At 37.1% G+C, this 23,026-nt stretch overlaps 1 protein-coding gene across 3 annotated transcripts in view; it reads right to left on the reverse strand.

Annotated features, from left to right (window-relative positions):
- The window catches only part of Luzp2 (leucine zipper protein 2), a 358,969-nt gene that overhangs the window by 78,743 nt on the left and 257,200 nt on the right, over positions 1 to 23,026 (reverse strand). For all 3 annotated transcript variants that reach the window (XM_052760867.1, XM_052760870.1, XM_052760869.1), the window contains exons 6-7: positions 11,342 to 11,404; positions 5,193 to 5,255 (exon numbers count right to left, since the gene is read on the reverse strand). In XM_052760867.1, the coding sequence (XP_052616827.1) occupies positions 5,193 to 5,255; positions 11,342 to 11,404 (126 nt within the window). The remainder of the gene's footprint in view (positions 1 to 5,192; positions 5,256 to 11,341; positions 11,405 to 23,026) is intronic.

Consider the following 23,026-nt stretch of genomic DNA (forward strand, 5'->3'; position numbering starts at 1 on the left):
AGCTGGGCTCTCTCTGAATTTCATGGGGGTTTGCATGTGTCTGTGTGCTAAGTTGTGTGTGTGTGTGTGTGTGTGTGTGTGTGTGTGTGTGTGCGCAAAGTGAAGCTAAGGAACAGCTTTCATAGATGAAATGGAAAGTATAGCATGGAATATAATTTTATATACCCCAGACACTGGGTGAAATGTATTTCTTAAATTAAATGAACAAAGTCAAGAGAGGTGATAATTTGTTGGTAAATAAAAATTCTTCAGGGAGACAATTCACAGACACTTGAAGAGATTATTAAATACCTTGTAATCTGCATTTTAATTCTGAATGTCATTTCGGTTTCATAAATAATTTTCAAGTGTGTATGTTTGAATGTTACCTACTTTTTCCTGATACAGAAACTGATATTCAACGTGTGGCTCCACATAATCTCCATTTCTAGGTATATGATTTAGCTAAAAGGGAAGGCATCTCCTCCTTCAGCTACATATGGTTTTAGTTACATCAGACTAAATGTGCCAAACAAGCAGACATCCGTGTATCCATTAGATGATGGCGAGGCTTGATGGAATAACTTTCCTATAGCTTTTGGTGATCATTGTCTGACTTGCATGTTCCTTCTGTCAGTTGGCTCATGCTATTCCATCTTAGACTCTATAGTAGATTAGTTTTGTATTGTGTTCTCTTCTTGGGTTGAAAGAAATAGGGACTGAGCACAAACTCCTACCCAGAATATAGAAAGTTACTGCTACTGCGTATTATATCATACATGCATTGTGGAGACTTCTGACTCAGAGGAAGACTTTTACTCCATTTCCTGGAGGTTAAGTAGTAATGCCTTGGGCAGTGTTGGAAGATATGCTACTTGTGAGTTTTAAAAATGTACAGATTGGGTTATTGGATTAAAATTTAGAAATATGTATTGGTGGCTGCAATTTCTAACTTCCAGCTGAGTGTCATAGTTCAGACACTGAAGTTATCTCTATTGTCTGCTTCCACTCCACAGAGGACTATACCTTGAGGCTGTCTCAAATTTACTAGGAAATTAGCTCTACTCTTGGTCAAAACCAGTTTCAACCAAAGTGTTAAAAGTGTTCCTTTTTTGTTCCCTCTGAAGGAACCTAAGAGAAGAAAGTCTCTAAAACAGAAACTACAGACAGAGACACAGGGTAAAGCAGGACCTGGAATAGAGGACCTGGGGAAAATGGTCATTGGTAAAGCCTGGTATCTCTGTGGGAACAGCAGGTTTAACAGAAATAGAACATAATTTTTCAACAATTTTTCAGGAAAAAGAAGACCCTTGCTTTGGAATGTTACAGATCTTAATTGCCAAGTATTTATAGGCAGAGGTGGTGCTGTCAGAGGGGTTAGTCTGAGTTTTGTGGAACCGGAAACAGGTAATGTTGACAGGAGCCTTCTGTTATGGAGAGTTCACTCTCTTACACTCTTATACATTTATCTTACAATGAATGGATGTGGCCTGTTTTTCCCCATGAGCATGCAGAGACCAGCTTACCTGAAATATTTCTTTAGTAAGATAAATCCAGGCCTAGTGATTCCACTGCCCATGTCACACTGATAAAACACCCCCAGGGTGAATTTCCTGTGGATTCTGTTCTGGCCATTCCTATGAGGGATGAGATTTATGGTGGCCTGTCTCTCCTTTTTATAAAGTGCTATAAATAGTGTCTGCTGATCAACTTTCTTTGTAATTCCCTTAAGCAGCAACTATCTTCTCTTTCATTATGCATAGGTTAACAAACTCCCTTGTAAGTGAAAAAATAACACGAATGATCTAAGAGCTAAATCAAGGATGTTCACAGATGCAGATTTGGCTTTGTTTCTTTGTTTTCTGAGACAGGGTCCTACTACACAGCCCTTGACTGTCCTGGAACTAGCTATGTGGACAAAGTTGGCCTCCACATCCAGAGTACTAGGTTTAAAGAGATGCACCACACCCAACTCAGACGTAGATCTGAAATGCCTCCTGACATGACAGAGGACAAACATCTAAAGATGTTGCCAAAAGAGTCTTCAAAGGACAGCAGTTTGCTCTTGTCATTTGAATCTGCTTTTATAGCCATTAGGATAAAAGATAGGCAAACAAGGCATCTTAAAAAATATATAATGTGTGAAATCCCTGGATGTACATGGCTCTTTCTTTAACTTTATGGTGATAATAAATTTTAAGTTTGGAATAGAGACATTGTTGTATTGTTCCCTGTATTTTAATTGGGGATGAGAGCTGCTTGAGGGTGGTTAACTATAAGAGTTGAGAAGAATGGACTCTTCCTAGAGAGTAACTTCAGGGTGCTCAATTGTGTACCTAAAATGTTCTGTGATTTCTAGTTTAGAATTGCAAAAACTAAAGTGAACGTATCTGACTAGGAACATGTGTTTAATCATCTGTGAACTTAGAAAAAATAGGATGAGTAAACATTTCTGAACAGCCTCTGCCTCCATAGCATCTCATGTGGCCTTGGACAGCTGTGCATAGACTTGGGCCTGGAGTACCTCCAGACAGTTCCTGAAGGGAAGTGATTTCCCCCCAAGAGGTTCATGATATCTGACTGCTCTATTTGTACCAAAGAAGAAATATGAGTCACCTTAATTTAGTGTAAACTAAAGGCCTTTCTCAGGGAGAAGGCTGCTTGAGAGGTGAAGTCAAAAACTTAACATGAAGGACCAGACAAGAGTATGCAAAGGTAAGCAACAATCCCAGGATCAACCCACCCCTCAGATCCAAAGAGCAGTGTGCTACCAGCATTATTGGCTTTATTTTGACTGTCTTCTGTAACATTAAAAAGCGTTATAGGCATCACAGCTTTAACTTTTATATCATGCCTCTACAATAGCCTTCAATCACCACCGCAATAATGAGGCAGAAATGATTCAATCCTATCTGAGTGGGGTGGCTCTGCAGAAGCATCAGGGTATAAAAGCTTGATGTTTGAGTGCCGTCTTGGAATGAGTTTTGAAAACTGTATCGGATTTTAGAATGAGAGTTTGAGGCTAGATGGGAATCAATGGAAAGGATAATAGGATTATTAGCAATGTCCAGAATGGATACAGTCTGGAATTGGGGAAAACACAAACATAATGAAATTTATAAAGTATTTAGAGACTCAGCATTGTGGTACATCCTTGTATTCAGAATGGAAGAAGACAAGCTTCCATATACAAGAATACTTCCTAACTGTCTAAACTTTCAAAATACTTAATAGTAAACTGGTCCATTTCATAGTGCTCCACAAGAATAAACATGTCACCTTAGAGTGCTGAGTACTTTCAACTGAAAATGCTGGATGAGTCTCAGATATTTTGTATGTGAACTTTTCCAGTCTTCTTCTCTTTCCCACAGCCTCAACATAGCCATGACACTGACCAATAAAACACTGTTCTCTGTGGATCTTTGGAACGGCTAGCCACGAGGATATGCCCTGACCTAGAATGGCTAATTGCAGGTCCTAAAGGTGACAGGCCAAGCCGCAGTAGGGAAGAATGACAGAAAGACTGAGAGGTGATGACACAGACAAGTCCTTCTGAGCATCTCCTTACTCAGTTATGACACCTTGTTCTTTATTCAATCCCATTTATAAATAGTTATTTATTCTCTATTGAAATTACTCATAAACAATGACAGTTTTCTCCAGGTATTTGGGGTTTTATGTCTGACAGGTCCAGATGTTTTCTTAGGCTTTTGGAGATTGTGGGTTAAAGGGCACCAAAGCAAAGGCAGAAGGAACATTTGTCAAGATATACCAGAATCACGTGTTATATACAAATACCTGTTGGCATAATCAGAACATTTCCTATGATTCTAAAGCCAAGAAGAAGTACAGTGTACCACTCTGTCATTTCTCATTATTTTCAATAGATATCACTTCACTCCCACATTTAGTAAAATATTTATATCTTAAAACTAAACCTCAATTTTTCACTTATGGTGATCATTACAGTTAAAATGTGTTAAAAAGTAAATATTACATGTAATTTAATCTTATTTTACTGACATATCATTTTATACCTATGTATAAAAGCCTAAGTATTTATCTCAGTACTACAGGAGAAAAGGTACATAGAAAAAGAACAGAAGTCAAGAGCCTTTATTCTCTATTCCTGGGTGAGAAAGAATGGGCTATAAGGAATTCTCATTAATTTAATTACACAATACAGAATGTCTATAGTTTTCAAGATAACAAATCTGAAATGAATGTCATGGAGTTATGTTGTGGAACAATCTTTTTGTACACAGAGGTTAGGCAGGACTTGTGGACAGGGAGAGAGCTCTCTGGGATGAAGAATGGTAGAGTTGCCAGATAGACAAAGAGGGAGCAAGACATACAAGAGAAGAGGTAAATGCCGTGAGTCATGTGGCAACATATAGATTGATAAAAATGGGTTAATTTAAGTTGTAACAGCTGGTTAGTAACAAGCCCAAGCTATAAGTCAAGCTTTGATAATTAATAGGAGGTCTCCATGTGGTTATTTGGGAGCTGGCTAGTGGAACAGAGAAGTCCACCTACAGGGTTAAGTCAAGGAAGCTGGGGAAAACACTCCCTTATGCTTTATTCTGCAATTTCTTGACCACACACACTCCTCTCTTGACTTTCTTGCTTCATTGAAAAAAATACCCAAATATTTAAATCAGTGATAATAAACTTAATCTGTCCCTCTAAAGATCGTAATTTAGTCCCATCTGCAAAGCCTCCTGTGACAGAAGATAATGCTCCCATAGGCCAGGAATTCAGAACCGAGACAGCCTGGACAGCCATTCCTCTCTCCACATTCTCAGTGGATGCTGATGTCTGAAGTTCAGATTCTGATCAGATGCACTTGTGACTGAATGTGTCAGTAAACTTCTGTTAAGATGGTAGGCTCACCAGTCAAATGCATGTGTCAAAACTTTCTCAGTATATCCTTTATTCTATGGAAATCTACCAAAGGCAACCCTCCTAAATACCTAATGACCATAAGTAGAGTTACAGGAACTTAAAATACATTAGAATCAAATCTGCCTTGGACTACAAATGGACATAGTGATTCACTCATACTCATTAATTAAGAGGTGGGAAAATAGAACTCCAACTCAGACAAGGATTCATTAGAAAGTCCAGAAATTTCAATTAGTCCAAGTAATATTTTTTTTTGCAAATTAGGTGTTGGAAGGGCATTTGGGAGGAAAAGCAGGTAAGATGCTTACCTTAAATAACAAATCCTTCTTCCCATAACGGAGCTCTTTCAGTTGGGCTTGGATTTTTTTCGACTGTAAAAGGAGAGATATACATTAGTGCCTATGCTCACTTTTATTTTCAGTCTTGAAGATTTAAATTTTTTCACACTGCACAGGCATAAATACTTCAGCTTAGTCAAACAGAAGCCTATAATTTGGACAATCAACAGAGAAGACTAAATTTAGTTTTGACATTAGACATGTAGACATCTGGGTCAGGAAGCAAGAATTCAGTATGTTTAAAAAAATTATATGTTGCCGGGCGGTGGTGGCGCACGCCTTTAATCCCAGCACTTGGGAGGCAGAGCCAGGCGGATCTCTGTGAGTTCGAGGCCAGCCTGGTCTCCAAAGCGAGTTCCAGGAAAGGCGCAAAGCTACACAGAGAAACCCTGTCTCGAAAAACCAAAAAAAAAAAAAAAAAAAAAAAAAAAAAATTATATGTTTACAAAGGTGTTATTTAAATAAACTTTCTATCTTGTACTCTACACACAAACACACAAAATATCTGTAATTTAGGCATGACAAAAAATCTAATTTTATGTGGCAAGGCATGTGTATAAATGCAGTTATTTCTGTTGTTATTTAATTACTTTTTTAAGAACAGTGATGGGTAACTGCAAATGAATGGACAGGTTTAAATTCACTGTATTTTCAATGGAAACTAGCAACCAAATGGACAGAATGCCAGCAAAATTCTATTATTCAAGGGTAAATTGGGTTAAAGAAGACTATACTTTGTAACAGGATACTTATAAATATAAAAATGTTTAACAAACTCAATTGCTCCTAGTGACATATTGCTACACACATTTACCTGCATCCTTATAATTCATCTGTAAGCTGGAGAAGAAGACTATGTATCCTCAGCCTTTTAGAAACAAACATGATTACTAGTGCTGTAATGTGAGTACCTCAGCTCACTGAGTTTCTACTCTTGAAATAATGGGTCCTCATACTTCACTGGGAAGAGACATCCACATGGCCATATACACATATGCACATATACACATGATCGTGGGCGAATGTATAAAACGTGGTGAAGAATAGTAGGTACTCACTTCTTTAGCCCACATTCTAAAATCAGAATAATGTGGAGAACAGCATTCTGTATGATCTGAAAATATCATGAAAATTTGCTATGGGATGTTGTTCTATATGCTCTGGATGTGTTGCTCTGATTGGTTAATCAATAAAGTGCTGATTGGCCAGTAGCCAGGCAGGAAGTATAGGTAGGACAAAGAGAGAGGAGAATACTGGGAAGTGGAAGGCTGAGTCAGGAGAGGCTGCCAGCCACTGCCAGGATGAGAAACAAGATGTAAGTTAACAGTAAGCCACAAACCACGTGGCCACGTATAGATTAATAGAAATGGGTTAATTTAAGATATAAGAACTAGATAGCAAGAAGCCTGAGCCATTAGGCCAAACAGTTTAAATAATATAAGTGTCTGTGTGTTTATTTGGGTCTGAGTAGTTGATGGTCTGAGCAGGACTGGAGAAAACTCCAACTACAAAAATTTGTAAAAAGCAGTCCGGGACAGCTTTACTTATGATCACACAGCAATTGTGATAGCATTCACCAAGCCTTTCAAACTCAAGCCAGACCAAATTCTAGGACAGAGAGGAGAATTAGTCTTCCCCAGGGAGGAACCCCCAGATTGGTTATCCAATACCAAGTGGTCAGCCCTAGAAACATATCCATGCAGGCAACACTAAACAGACCCAACAGATTGTATTTATATATTTTTATATGCATATATAACAATAATGATAAAAAACACAGGCTGTGAATTTGAGAGGGACTAGGGATTAGGAGCATGGCAAGAAAAGAGGGAGGAGAAAAAGGAGGGATGACATAATTATATTTTAATTAAATTAAGACATATTCCTTAAAAAAGCAGTTGGCAACAAAGCTAGCTGTTCAAAGTTTTTGTTTTGTTTTGTTTTTTAAAAGTATTCCATATGTCTAACAAAAGTTATCCTCTTTTCCTGAGAGGGGCAGTCAAATGTCCTATGCTCAGAGTCAGAAGACCAAAGTTTACAAGTGAGAATATGGGATTGTCAGAGGCCATGAATAAAGAACATTTACACATGACCCTTCAACCTCTGGAACTTATGCTTTTATGTTAGAATTAATACTTTCTATAACTGTACTCCTTCAAAGTTTTCCAAGTGTCCAAAATAATGATAGCTGGTTCAGAGCCTCATCTCACACTAAGTTTTTCTCTATGGTGATTCTGATTTACATGGCTATCATTACTTATGCCACTCATTTTAGTAAAGCACAATCCTGTTCTAGGCTGATGTTCAGGACTCTTAGCTAAGCCAAATAATTTCTCATGGAAACAGTCTTTCTCTCAAATAGGGTTGACAAGTGTGGGTGGGAACTGGCGGATCACTGTTGCAGATAGTATTTGTAAACCTGTCCAATGCCATCCTCAATCCTGATTAATTAGTGCTGTAATTTCCAGGAGTCGAAAAGGACTCATTTTATCTATTTGTGACATACATTTACAATCTATTTACATAGAAGGTGCACATTATGATTTAAACTTTACATTATAACAATAAATATCTAAAACACCTAATGGTTTTAGTATAAAAAATTAGAATTAAATCAAAATTTATTTATTTATTTATTCATGTGTGTGTGTGTGTGTGTGTGCATTTTGTGATCACATCATGGTAGATTTATTGGCATTTGTTATCATGAAGATAACTTATGAATTGTTTATACTCCCACATCATCTGTATTTTACAGTCCAGACATAATTATCAGTACACTAATAAGCAAAATCCTTTCTTAGGTTTTCACAAAGACTATACAAAAAGAAATACATCGGAAGTAATGCTGGGTCCTGCCCAACTATCAAACAGTCTTGAATAGAGGAGTGAGGATTAAGAAATAATAGATATGAAGAATAAAGATGTAGATAACATAAAAGAGAAAAAAAACACAGAATAGCATCTGGAGGGCTCTGGGTCAGTACCACAGTCACCCTGAGTTTATTTCTCAGGGCATTTTTATACACAAAGCAGGGGAGGCAAAAGACCTCCCACTCTCAAGGACACCATGGTTTAAGGAACAAACTAGTGTAAATACCTCCTTAATTCTCAAGACATCTGGTAATCACACCTTTGTCCAAACATCCTATTATCGAGCGTTAAAGAGGAAAGAGAAGCTTGAACTCTCAGACCTTGAGTCAAGATGGAATCAAGTCACAAACTGGAGTCCTCTGTGGGCTCCCACAGAGGAATATATCTATTGTAGAATGTATGTTAATTTGGAACCATATAACATACTGTCTTAGCTTGTCAGCAATATTTTGATATGTTAAAATTATCAAAAGGGATATGCCTTTAACAAATGATACAATATTTGGAATCACAGTAATTTTATTTTTACTACATAGATAATTGTAAATGTAATTCCAAATATCAGATCATGAAGGTCAGGGACTGTCTACATGTGCATGGGCTAATTAAAGCTGGGAATAATGATAACGACATCTAGAAGAAAACGATGACGAGGATTTAGACAGCCATGACGGAACATTTTAGCTCCTTAGTCTCAGTTAGGAGACAAGTGTCTAATCTGAGATTCCTTCCTACAAATTTATGTTCAAATAACTTTCCCTTTATGAAATAATAGTGGTGGTAATGGCAGATGGTGTTGGTAGTATTTGCCGTTTTTAATGTTTGTTGTATAACTATTTTCTCTGGATTGAAACATTAGCTCTTGGAGGAGGGAGGCTCCTAAGGAAGCTAATTATTGTTCACTGTGCTCAGGAAGCCCAGGAATTTAGAAAACACCTGGCAGCCTCATCAAGGTCATATCAACAATGGTGGTTTCAGGGTATAGGGGAATCTCTAACCCACTAAACTGTCTTCAATCATGCACCAAGGCCAGAGAGATGCCTCTTTCTTGAGCTGTTGCCCATGCTGGGATGAGAATTTCAGTGATGCAGCTGCCTTTATCCATTCTGTTTCTAGTGTCCTATGTGCAGTGAATAAATACATAGTGTTCACATCTCCCCAGGAAAAGTCACAGTCCACGTTCTTCTATGCCAAATCACAGCGCATTTCATTCCTGTGTGGGTATAGAGTCGAGAGCTCCTGGCCCAGACGCTAAGCTCCTTTCAGCTAGTCTCCAGCAGGAAAGATTGTTATTTTAAGAAATAATGATGAATCAAATAATAAAATTTTGTACATATTATTTTAAAATACTATTGTGTCAGTATAAACATTTCCCTTGTTACCCAGAATACTGAGCTCTAATATTGTTCTATAAATATTTAACAAGGTATGGCAAAACGAATAAATTATGTGAACTGACTGCATTTCAACCATTAAGGAAATAACATAAAGAACACAGTAATGAACAAATGAGATTTATTTTTCACTGAGCTGAGGGAAATTAGGAACATTCTTGAATGAGGAGGATAAATTATAGAAGTAGGAACTATTTAATTTTCTAAACACCAGTGATACTTCTAATGCCCCCTTCTCTCTTATACTTGAGTTTTGTGGTGACCCTGGTAAAATGTTCAGTGTAACTTTTTTCCAGACATTTTCCATTTTTTAATTTCTTGAGATAGAGTGTTAAGTGGCTCAGGCCTCCCTTAGGAATCACTGTTGTAGCTGAGAATGACCTAGGATTCTTGATCTTCCTGTCCTATAGCCCAGCTGCTGGCGTCACAGGTGCCTGCATCACATCTGGCTTAGACATCCAAAACATCATTCCATTTACTATATCACAGTATTCAGAGCTGTCACAACACACATTTGTCTTATTTAAACAATCCCAAAATTAGGAACACGGTCATGCATATTTCTGTCCAAACAGAGCAAAATGCAACGAAATGAAGCTTTTCTCTGGGTCAGATCTACAAACTACCCAGTTGTATTTTCCTTCTCAAGCAGAATCAACATTTGCTTTCTATGTCTTAAAGCTCTCTCTATCATTTGTGTGTGTGTGTGTGTGTGTGTGTGTGTGTGTGTGTGTGTGTGTGTGTGTGTGTATAGGAAACTTATTTTCCAAATGATCATATCACATGTAAACTTTGAGGTATGGTATTTTTTGATGATAGCTTTGTCTTAGTATATATTTTGAGCTCTCATATTGCCTAACCATGTGATCTTGTTTTTACAAACAGTATAGTGAGGGAGACTGTGTTTTTTCCTAACCAGAAGACTCAAGACAACCTTTCTAGTCTACCAAGAAAACTCCCCTTTTCCATCTATAGAAAGGCAATGGGAAAGGTATTCTTGACAAAGGGGAAGTGAGGGAATGTCATAGTTATAGTTAGACAATGATGGATCTGTTTGAGCAGCTCCCAGTCTCCCTTCTGGACATCTATGGGGAGGGGGTCAACTTTCATGCTGTATAGTCACAGTTCTTCTTTTAAGCTTACTTCCTTCCAATTTTCTTTGCATGCATCAGATCTTCCTGGAATGGAAAAGCTTCTATGTCTAATTCTCATTCATGGGATTCTCAGTGTGTAAATTGTCTTCATGCATGCTTTCTAAGTGCCCCTGGGCCACAGGGACTCTTGTCTCTTGTCTTTAAATTACACTTACTTGTAGACTTCACTATTACTTTATTACTATCCTTAACAGTTCCTACAAGCTATGGTTCTATTTTGAACTTAGCATCTAGTCAGAATTAGATAAAACTGACTATTGTGATTAAATATGTATTACACAGAATAATGTTTGTTCCTCCTTGAGTAATAATGACACAATTTTGTTACACAGAAAATAGAACAGGTGTATGTGCTTGGTAAACTAATATCAATCTTAGGAACTTTGTTGGTGGCATATAGATTTCACAAAGCATAAGGAAAATGCAGTGGGCATCTGATAATTTCCTCCTGGGGAGAATTGGTCCATATAATTGAGATAGGAGTTAGAAAATTATCTTCTGAACATGGCATTAGGTGCACTTTTTTTCATTTGTGTAATGTTGGCATAATTAGATACATACAAAACTAAAATGTATTTTATTTGGTGTCCAGTGTTTTCATTTGTGTTAGGGGAAAAGCTATTCTTTAGAGTATGCAAGATTTAATTTAATATTAGTTCTAACCAGTTAAACTTCTGAGAAGGTCGTATTAACTCACCTCTTCTGCATGAATCCCACACAGCTTACTTCCTGACAACAATTTGTTTTTCAAGCTTTTATTCTGAGGAAAGAAAGAAAATTTTACACAAAAAGTGGTAAATTAATAAGAACTTCCTTAATTAATTCAAGCATATCACTCTATGTTTGGCTCACAGATTAAACATGTAAATGTTATCTAAAGAATTTATAAGAGTTTGTTATTCACTCTAAAACAATTTTTCAACCAAAATTTTCATCAACCAATTTTAGGATATTTACTTAAAACAAAAAACTTTGGCCAAGGAGAGGCTTAGTAGGTCAAGGTACTTGCCGCCAAGTGAGATGACATGAGATTGATCCCAAGGACCCACATGTTGGAAGGAGAGAACTGACTCCCAAAAGTGGTCTTATGATCTATCTCCACAGGTATACCATAACACATGCAGATGAACACACACACACACACACACACACACAGCAGGCACACATATAAATGTGAAGAAAAATAAAAGTATCAGAATTTACCTAGAGGTTTTCTTCATTTACGTTTCTTTACTTTTACATGTAGTTTCATAAAACAACCTCAGCTCCCCATTAGCACTCCATGCTATCTTCCACAAGCATCTCTCCCATGGCGCCTGCACAGGGGGCGCCTTATGGCCTAGTACAATACAGCCACACACTCAAAGAACATCTGCATTCCACCAAAGACTAGTCTCAGAATCTTATCACTATGGAGAGACTTCATATTTAAGGTTCTTTTGTGTTTAGAAGCAAGTTCTGATTCCAGCCCTCAGAAGAGAGTGATCTGTTAACCTTATAAATCTTCCAACATTGGCAGAGGTTGGGAGGTAAACATTTGTTTCTCTGACTCTTCCTGACCTTATGAGAAAGGCCAGAGGCGTGTGTCATCCGTTGTGATGGGGACTGAGCACAGGGGCTGGAGCATGCTAGCTTACTGCTTCACTATTGAAATACAGGTCTCACAAACACTCATTTCCATCTGAAAAGTACAGAGAAATCCATATGAAAATGAAGTAGTTTTATCATCCCCAAATTTTAATCTTTTCCTCTCTCCTCCTTTGAGGCTCCATTTGACAGTTCATCAAAGAGCCAGTTTCAGTCTCTCTAATGTTCTTACTTTCTCACTGTATCTATGGCATCCTCAGAAGAAGTTCCAAAAACTAAGACAAGAGTCTCATTCTTTTCCATTGAAAAAGAGAGATCAGAAACCATAAACACAGCAGCGTTCAAAGCACAGAGAATCTGACACTTTTAGACCAGACTTTATTCTTTCTTAATGAGACTTTCTGCTATAGTAAAGTTAGGCTGTCAGTGTTCCTAATCCAGACAACCAATAGGCTGGTTGCCCTCGTGTGTAAATTGACATTATGTACCTCATGTCTACACTCATTTCAATTTCTGTTAGTGTCCATAAAATTTTCTGCCTGCACATGGTGAAAGCAACCCTCATTCCAATTTTTTTTGTTTGCATCAAAAGGCAAAGAGACAAAGAGGGGGTGAAGGGGGGAGGGAGGGAGGGAGGGAAAGAGGGAGGGAGAGAGAGAGAGAGAGAGAGAGAGAGAGAGAGAGAGAGAGAGAGATTGTCAGGTAATCTTTTTAATTAAATTTTTTATAGAATTTATTTTAATCCTGGAGTAACTGTAGGAATGTGGAAAATAAAAAGGAAACATTGCAGGGGTAGGAAGGCAATAGAAAGGGAGAGAACAGGGTACAAGTGATATGGTCTGGGAAATGGGAGAAGCAGGCATTTAATTAGGGGGAGGAAGGTAAATGCAAAAGACAGAGGTAGGAGGGTAGAATTGCAGTAAGGACGCCTGAAAAGTCGCAAGGAATCATACTATTAACTATCTAAAAATCCCACATGATACATGTAAGTCTGAGTGTAAATATACATATATAGCCTAAATGAATTGTTCTCATCTGGGCTGGCAACGTTCCCTGCAACAGCCAAAGACCACCTAACAAAAACATCAACATGCTAGGATAGCCCAAGTCCTGACCCAGATGTATCCACCTTACTGCAGAACTGCAGGTGTGAGACAAAGTCTAGGAGGAATGTCCTCCAGGGCAGAACAAGGCCCACAGGGCAGGGAGCGCAGAAGAAAGGACTCAGGTGACAGAGGGACAAGATACTGTTTGCAGCGAAGTGCAGAAAGAAAAGTCGAAATGAGGGGGTCAAAACCACTGTCGGATCAATCTGTCCTTGCAATGCTATTTCCAGCAGCTAGCTAAACAATATATAAACAGCAAGAGGAAAATAGAAATCATTCATTCTCGATGGCCAGGGAAGCATGTAGGTTAACTGCAGATTTCACTTCTCCCTTAGTATCTTCTTCAAATCCAATCCAGCAGTCTCATCCCAAGCTCTGCAGCAGAACACCCGCTGAGCTCCCCAACAAGTCCCTACCTCCATTGGACCACACAAATCTTCCCTTCTTAACCACCCTTCCCCCACTCATTGCTTTACACCATCCCCCAACTTCAACAGGCAATCCCTGGGAACCCACAGGACACTCTGGACAAGGAAGCAGGTAGGCTGATTGCAGAGCTTCACCTCTTCCTTTGTTTCTCCATGTTCAATTAGCAGTCTCATCCCAACTTTGTTGTAGACCTTCTGCCGTGGTCTCTCCCCACTATCTGGCCCCATTCCCAGGGAACTAAGCAGATCCTGACAGAACACCCTGCTTTCCTCTCTCCCATTGATCTCCTCCAACAGCCACTAACCCCAGCTTAAACCTATTCTGAATTGTCAGGTCCTAATACCCAGGGACACATTTTACCTGGAACCCCCCAGTGGCTACAGTTTACCAACAACCAGAGAGGTCAACAGAAGTCAAGGAACAAAACACGCACCCAATGAAGACAAGACCAGATACCAGCACCTAGAATTACATCCTCACAATTCTAGACACCAGTGTAAACACACTCAGTAACCACCAGGACAATATGTGTCCACTAGAGAGCCCAGCAATCTACCATAGCAGGCCCTGAGTATTCCAACACAGCTGAAGGGGAAAAAAGATGTTAAAATAGTCTTTAGAATGTCATCGGGGTCTTAAAGAAGAAGTAATAAAATTCTTAAAGAAAATCCAAGAAATAAATAATCTCAGACTAGCAAATCAAAAGACACACAAACACACACATACACACACACACACACACATACACACACACACACACACACACACACACACCCCAAAATAACAAGAGTCAACAAACACTGCTCATTCATATCACTCAACATCAATGGTCTCAGCTCCCCAATAAAAAGTCACAGACTAACAGAATGAATGCAAAGAAAAAAAAAAAAAAGGATCCATCCTTCTGCTGCATCAAAGAAACTCACCTTAACATCAAAACGCCGCCTCAGAACAAAAAGGATGAAAAATATATTCCTAGCAAATAAACCTAAGAAGTGAGCCAGTATAGCCATTTTAATATTTAGCACAATAGACTTGAAACCAAAACTAACTAGAAGAGATAGGGCATCATACTACATATTTATCAGAGGAAAAAAATCCAAGAGGACATTTCAATTCTTAACATCTATATCCCAAACACAAGTGCACTCAAGTTTGTAAAAGAAACACTGCTACAGCTTAAGTCATATATTGACCCTCACATGCTGATAGTGGAAGACTTTAATACCCTACCCCTGTCAGTGACAAGTCATCCAGCAAAAAACTAAACAGAGAACTGCTGGAGTTAACTGATGTTATATATCAAATGGATGTAACAGATATCTACAGAATGTTTCACTCAAGCACAAAAGAATATATCTTCTTCAGCACTTCATGGAACTTTCTCCAAAATTGAACACATACTCAGGCACAAAGCACATCTCAAATGATGCAATAAAATTGAAATAGCACCCTACATCCTATCTGACCACTACAGATTAAGAATGGATATCAACAACAATAGAAACAACAGAAAGCTTACAAACTCATGGAAACTGAACAACTTACTACTGAGTGAAAAGTGGATCAAGAAAGAAATTAAAGACTTTCTAGAATTGAATGAAAATGAATGTACAATATACCCCAAATATGTGACACAATAAAGAAGATCTGAGAGGCAAGTTCATAGCACAAAGTGCTTACATAAAATGTTGGAGAGATCTCATACTAGTAACTTAATAGCACACCTGAAAGCCCTAGATCAAAAATAAGAATTCACACCCAGAAGGAGTAGATAGGAAGAAATAAAAACTCAGTGGTGAAATCAATAAAATAGAAACAAAGAGAACAATACAAAGAATCAATAAAAGACCAAAAGAGTTGGTCCTTTGAGACAATCAATAAAATTGACAAACACTTATCCAAATTAACTAAAAGGCAGGAAGAGAGTATCCAAATTAACCAAATAAGAATGAAAAGGGGAGTATAAAAAGAAACTGTGATGAAATCCAGAGAATTATCAGGACAAACTTTTAAAACCTGTACTCCACCAAAAGAAATGGATAATTTTCTTGATATATACCACTTACCAAAGGTAATTAATCAAGATCAGATAAGCAATTTAAACAGACCTATAACATCTAGTAAAATATATGCAGTTATTAAAAGTCCTCCAACTAAAAAAAAAAACCCATGGCCCGACGGTTTTAGCACAGAATTCTACCAGACTTACAAATAAAAGTTAATGCCAATACTCCTCAAATAAGTTCAGAAAATAGAAGCAGAACGATCATTGTTGCCCAGTTCACTTTATGAGACCATAGCTACCCTGATATCTAAACCATACAGAGTCAATGATGAAAGACAATTTCCTTTATGAGCATAGATGCAAAAAATTGTCAATAAAATATTCTAAAACGGAACCTAAGAATACATCAAAAAGATCATCCACTATGATCAAATAGGCTTTATCTCAGAGATGCAGGGGTGGTTCAACATAAACAAAAAGATAAATGTAATTCAACATATAAATAGACTGAAAGACAAAAACATTGTGGTCATCTTAGTAGATACAGAAAATGCCTTTGACAAAATTCAACACCCCTTCATTGTAAACGTCGTGGAGAGATTAGAGACACAAGGGATATACCTCAACAAAATAAAGGCAGTTTACACAAGCCTACAGCCAACATCAACTTACAAGGAGAGAAACTCACAGCAATTCCACTAAAATCAGGAACAAGACAAAGTTGTCTACTCTTTCCATATCTATTCGATATAGTGCTTGAATTCTTAGTGAGAGCAATAAGACAACTGAAGGAGATCAAGGAGATGAGATACAAATTGGAAAAGAAGTCAAAGTATCTTTATTTGCAGATGATATGATGATATACATAAGTGACCCTAAAAATTCTACCAGGGAACTCCTGCAGCTGATGAACGCTTTCAGTAAAGTAGCTAGATACAAAATTAATTCACAAAAAGGAGAAAGAAACCAGGGAAACAACACCTTCTGCAATGGTCTCAAATAATAAAAAATATCTTGGGGTAACTTTGCAGATGAAAGATTTGTATGAGAAAAACCTCAAGTCTTTGAAGTAAGAAGTTGAAGAAGATATCAGAAGACGAACGATGTCCCATGCTCATGGATCAGCAGGATTAACATACTAAAAGTAAAAGCAATCCACAGATTCAATGCAAGCCCCACATAATTCCAACCCACTTCATTACAGATCTTAAAAGAACAATTTTCAGCTTCACATGAAAAACAACAACAGAAACCCAGGTTAGCTAAAACAATATTGGATAAGAAAAGAACTGAGATATCACAATCAGCAATTTCAAGCCTTACTACAGAGCAACCTACAATAATAAACACATTTTTGTGCATGGTATTGGCACAAAAACAGATAGGCTGATCAATGGAATCGAATTGTGAAGACCCAGACAAAAATCCGTACACTTATGAATATCTGATTTCTTTTTTTATAAGGAAGCCAGAAATACACAGTAGAAAAACAGCATCTTCAAATAATGGTGCTGGTCAAACTGGATGGCTGCATGTAGAAGAATCCAAATATACCCATGCTTATCACAAGTGCATACAACTCAACTCTAAATGAATCAAAGACGTCAACATAAAATTAAATACACTAGACTTGATAGAAGAGAAAGTAGGGAATAACCTTGAACTCATTGGTGTAGGAGATGACTTTCTGAACAGAACACTGTTAGTGCAGACACTAAGATCAACAAATAATTGTGTACTAAATGCTTTTAAATTAACCACTTTCCTAATTAGGGGACATAAGGGATACAAAGACAAATGAATGAAATACAAATGTTTATTACATAGGCATTGACAAAGAATAATTTAGATCCATAACTCATACTTAAATGTATATTCATATTGTTTATGTGGAAAAAAGTATTTGAAAGGAAATATATAAAATTCTGTCCTGAATTTTAGAAAGAATGACAATAATCCATACACTTATTTAAACAGACATGTGTATATGTTCATGTGCTTGCATATGATTATATGGAAATGACACAACCTGTAAGACTTTTTACTGCATGAATGTAATATTAACTTAAAATGCAGAAACAATGATATCCATATTTCAAATTAAAATGGATAAGATTTACATGTGTTAACTTAAATCTAAAAGGGCGTGAACATTTCATAAGATTATATGATGTGATTTTTGTGCTTTTCCCAGAATCTGTATTGTTATTGTAATGAAATTTAGTATTTCACTGATATTTTTCAGAAGCAAATACTATTCAAGTGAAAAATGTCAATATGTAGAGCAGCATGAGTTGAGCTGTGAATAGTCTGTGCACACATGTAAGTGTGTGGGTATAAAGGTTCCAAAGTTTGCTGGCTATTATAGTACATAATATTATTTTATTTCGCTGTGCTTTTTGCTTTTCCCACTGTTTATATTCAGTTTTGTAGTCTCAGTCTTGACTGAACCTGAATCTGTGCCTGATGTTTTGATGCTTCGGGTGCCAGTAAGAGTATCCTCCAGCATTTGTTTTCAATGGAAGTGATTCAATAACACTTGTGAATGGGCGGAAGAGTGAAAGAATTGTTAATGAGGACTGTGCCATTGCTAAGGGTAAACCTGGAGATCCATCACCAAAAGTGGTGTGTCTGCCCTGTTGCTTCATCTGATCACAGTTGGGCATCCTTACATAGTTACACAGTTGAGCATAAATGCAGACCTTCAAAACATCATTTCTATGATCTTTGTTTCTGTGACAATTCTTGGGAATGTAAAGGAAGTAATAGCATAAATATCTGATAAATTAGGAAAAAAAAAACATTCAGTATCTCGAGACATGGAAACCATGATTTACGAGCCTATTATCCACTATTCACAAATTATCATTTACTGCCGAGGAAAATGGACAGTTGATGTTTCCTCTGTACTCACTGGCAGTTGCTGGCATTCTGTTTTAAGTTCAAAAGCTGTGATTCTTGCGCTGTTATCTACCACAGCCTTACTTCCCAGCATAGGATAGGTCCTCCAGAACGTTAGCTACGTTAATGAATTAAGTAAAAATCATGACCTTGATCTGAAGGTCTTCTAAACAAAGGTGAAGCTCCTAGAATGTCAGGCTGAAGCTGCTGCACTGCGAGACTCTGAAGTAGAAAGCAGACCCTCTGAACTGCTTCTTGTTTAGATATTGACTCTCAACTGGGTGCTGTTCAGAAGTGGAGTGGCTTAAGGACAAAAACATCCTTATACTTTTTTTTGGCAACCCAGCTTACACTCCTGTCTGAAATTCTTAGGAATGCTGTTTAGTAATACACACTGCCTGTATTTTAAAACTCAAGTCCAAATATGTTATAGCCTAGGCAATTTTTTTGCGATTTTCATGTCTATGGGTGTATTGTCTGCATATATGTCAATATATCATATGCATTCAGTGTCTGCAGAGACCAGAAAATGGCGTCTGATTCTCTAGAACTGGTATGAGAGGGGGTTGTTGATCACCATTTGAATAGTATAAACTGATTCTGGGTCATTGTAATAAATCACTATATAGAATTCACTGAATATAAATCACTGATACATCTCTCCAGTCCTGCAAGCAAATACTTTAACAAATAAATCCTTTAAATCTGGGTTTCATCTTTGATGGTGAGATTTCAGGAGAGCTCACACTGTAAATTAAAGGAACAGAGTCTCTGGCTTGCAAAACAGATACAAAGACCACAAATCCAGTACCTCTTGTCTGGATGTAGGTAACAACGGATTACTATACAGAGTCTCCATTTTTCAGAATATTTCTAGATAAAACCAGATGTGAGTCAGATAACTATAATGATCAAATGGTTCACAAGTGTATATAATAGACAGAAATTCTGTGAGACTTAATAAAAAATAGGCTTGAATTGAGTGGAAGGAATCAAATACAATCGACGGTGGTGGCAACCAGTGAAAGGCAATGAATCTGTACCTTAATTATAAGATGGAATGGCGAGGTCTCAGTGAATTTTCATGATGAAAGTTAGATACTAAGCAAACTTAATATCATCAAATAAAATTGTATGTAAATGTATTTATCACATTTCTTTTTCAATTAAAATGAAGTATACCACTGTGGCCAGGATATTGAAAATATTCAGGCTTGTACATTAATTTCTCCTGAGTGTGATTAAATCTAAACTAAGGAAAAACACCTGCAGTGCTTTATCCAAAATAAACCCAGACATTGCTGTGTCTTGCTGTGGAAAGCATCTTCTATTTTAGGACCTCTTAACTCTGGATGTGCAGAAGCAACTTTAGTGGACTGCTTTAGGCTCATATTTCTTTCTGCTTAAATGTTTTTCTTTTTTTTTTAATGGACACAAAATGGGTTTGCTCTTTCAAATATGTCACGCTGCAAATGGAAATCTTGCACATTGTAGAAGCCACAAGGTTTAGGTGGATATATGAACACACACATTTCACTCTTCAAACCCTGGTAGACACAACATTTTAAAAATCCAGTCTGTATCAGCTCAGGCTGCTGTAATGAAATATCATAGACAAGGCAGTTTAAAAACAACAGACATTCCTTTTTTATGGTTTTAGAGTTTGGAACATTCTACACCACAGTTCTAGCAGACTCCTCACCTGATAAGGAGCCCTCTGGTGTTACATCTGCTCTGATGATCCATTTATGTCCTTAGCATCCTGAGGGACCCATTATCTCCTGACACTGATGCATGCGTGATTAAGTTTCAGCTTGCAAACATACATGCCACTTCCCTATCTTATTGAAGAAATCTTACAAAATCCTTGGTATTCGAGGCTAAGTTCTAAGCCAGATATGCCTATTTCAGAAATCCATTAATGTATGTTAATTTACTAGTGTTTGTAAAGTTAGGATGTAGTTTACATTATGAATCTTTAATCTCTCTGGTTTCCTACTCACAAGAAAGTTGTGAAATAAGAACAAAAAGAACACAATTACTCCAGTTCCTTTTCATTAAAAAATATCATTGTAAAGTTCCTTCAAATTTAAAGCAGACTCGCAAATAAATTGGAGTATATTGGCTCACATCTAGAAATTCTCAGATGCAGGTAAGCCATGGTAAATATATGCAGGATATTTTTAAAATTTTTATTTCTAGTTCATGAAAGAGAAAAAAATGACTTCAGGGAATTGTAGAATTTTTCCAAGTTGACAATGAAGAAAAGTAACAGAAAAAATACTATAAAATGTAAAACCAGAGCTCTACACACTTAAAATATCTTTGATAGAACAGAATAAAAATTGTTTCAAAGAAAAATGTAATATGTAGTGGGAAGGATACTTAATTGGAACCAAACTATAACAATTAAAATTGTATGAATAATTACTCCTCTGTTTGAATATAATGGTGTGGTTTTGTCTTTGTGTATACTAATTGCTAACTTAAGAAGTCATATTTTTGCAGACTGATTTAGAATTAAGTAAATCTGGCAACAATTCCATTCAATAATATATAATTAAGGCTATCACCACATGGCCACACTATCTCCAGAGCTGGGCAGATATCTCAGTTCAACGTGAACCTCAGTAACTTGAATTCTATATGCCTATAGACATATCAAAACTTTAGAAGTACATAAAGTTTTCTCATTAAAGTTATTTTAGGAAGAGGGTTGTGCACTAAACTTGGTTTGATTCATTCCAAATTATAAGAGAGCTTCAGGAGGATGGTATTTAGCTTCAGCCCCAAACATGCTTTGGGACCTCTTACAGATGTAAGTAAGACCTAGGACCCCTCCGTGTATACATGTGTGAAGAAGTGGGAATTTCAAGGTCATCTCTGGAAGTGTCTACACATCAGAACTCTGGATGGGTAAGTACAAGGGCTCAAGTCTTAAAGGCTTGCTGCAAGAAAATTATTAACAAGTTTCAATATACTGAGTACATGAATTATATATTTGTTACACTAATTAGTTCCATCTCACATCAAGCTCACTTTCTAATATGAATGCAATATTAAATTTTGGCTTGGTCCTTTAGTCATAAAACTTGGATTAGAATCCTAGTTCTTATAACCTGCAACTTTAGAAAAATTTTAGAACTTCAGTCTCTCTTTCCTCTGTTTTATAGCTCATAAAATGATGAAAATATCATGATCCAATTTGGAGATAATGTATTTAATAAGTAAATTACATTCAATGGCTAACACAGAGTCAGCACCATGGTACATTTTCATTTTGTATGACACTAATGTATTTTTCACCTTGTTAATGGCAGAGTCATTTTTTGCATCAACAGGACAGTAACTTGAGTGGCTTCTGGTTGACAGCTCTGAACATGTACAAGCTATCATTATAGAAGTTTTCAGTAGTTTGAACAAATGAGTTTCTGAATTTTTCTTCTGTTTAAATACATGTTTAGTGTAAAAGTCATTGAAGTAAATCATATTTTCTATGCGTTCCCTTTGTTCTTCCTCTGAAACAGGCACATCTTTTTGAAGACAGAACACTCTGCTTCTGCCAGTAATAATTCATTTCCCTTACAATAGAGTTCTGGTTTCAAGGTGTTGAATTGGTCTGTATGTATGTAATTTATGAGAAGGTTTACATTTACTGTGAACTTGAATGGATTTAGAATCATCTAGGAGACACACTTCTGGGCTTGTCTTTGAAGACTTCTGTAGAAAGCTTTAAGTAAAGAAGAAAGACCCAAATTTATTGTGGACAACACTGTTCCATAGGAGGAAGCTTGGCAGTGAATAAATCAGGGGGAAATAAAGAGAACACACGAGGATTGGCAGTCATTGCTTTCTGCTTCCTCACTATAAATCAACACGTCCTTGCCTTCCTTCCATGATGGCCTTTACTCATACAGAGTCTAAGAAGAAATAAACCCTCCTTCCTTAAGTTGCCGTCTAAGATATTTTGTAACAGAAATGAAGGAAAGTAAACAGTAGTATCACACACTTCCGTATTGTAGGAAGGGTTATGGCAAACCTTTTCTTTCAAGGATTTCACAAATCATAAAGGAGTTCAATGTCTCCTAAATTGGTTTGTGGAGGCAGTGAACCTGCTCTGTGTTTACAGGAGTTCAGGAGTTAGACAGACAACAGGAAATGCCAGAGGGAAGCAAATGCAGTGAAGTTGTCCAGGGACTAGTTAAAGACTTGAGAGGTAGCTGGAGAGTCCCTGAGATCTGCTGCAGCTGTCCTGTAGGAAACAACCTTGAAACTGCTAGACTGAGTGTTGAACATGAAAGTGGCTTAAGAAAGGTAAAGTATAGAAAGTCACGCATTAATTAATCTTAAG

Source organism: Peromyscus californicus, unplaced genomic scaffold, assembly GCF_007827085.1.
Source record: "Peromyscus californicus insignis strain IS unplaced genomic scaffold, ASM782708v3 Scaffold_4__1_contigs__length_199733344, whole genome shotgun sequence".
NCBI lineage: Eukaryota > Metazoa > Chordata > Mammalia > Rodentia > Cricetidae > Peromyscus > Peromyscus californicus.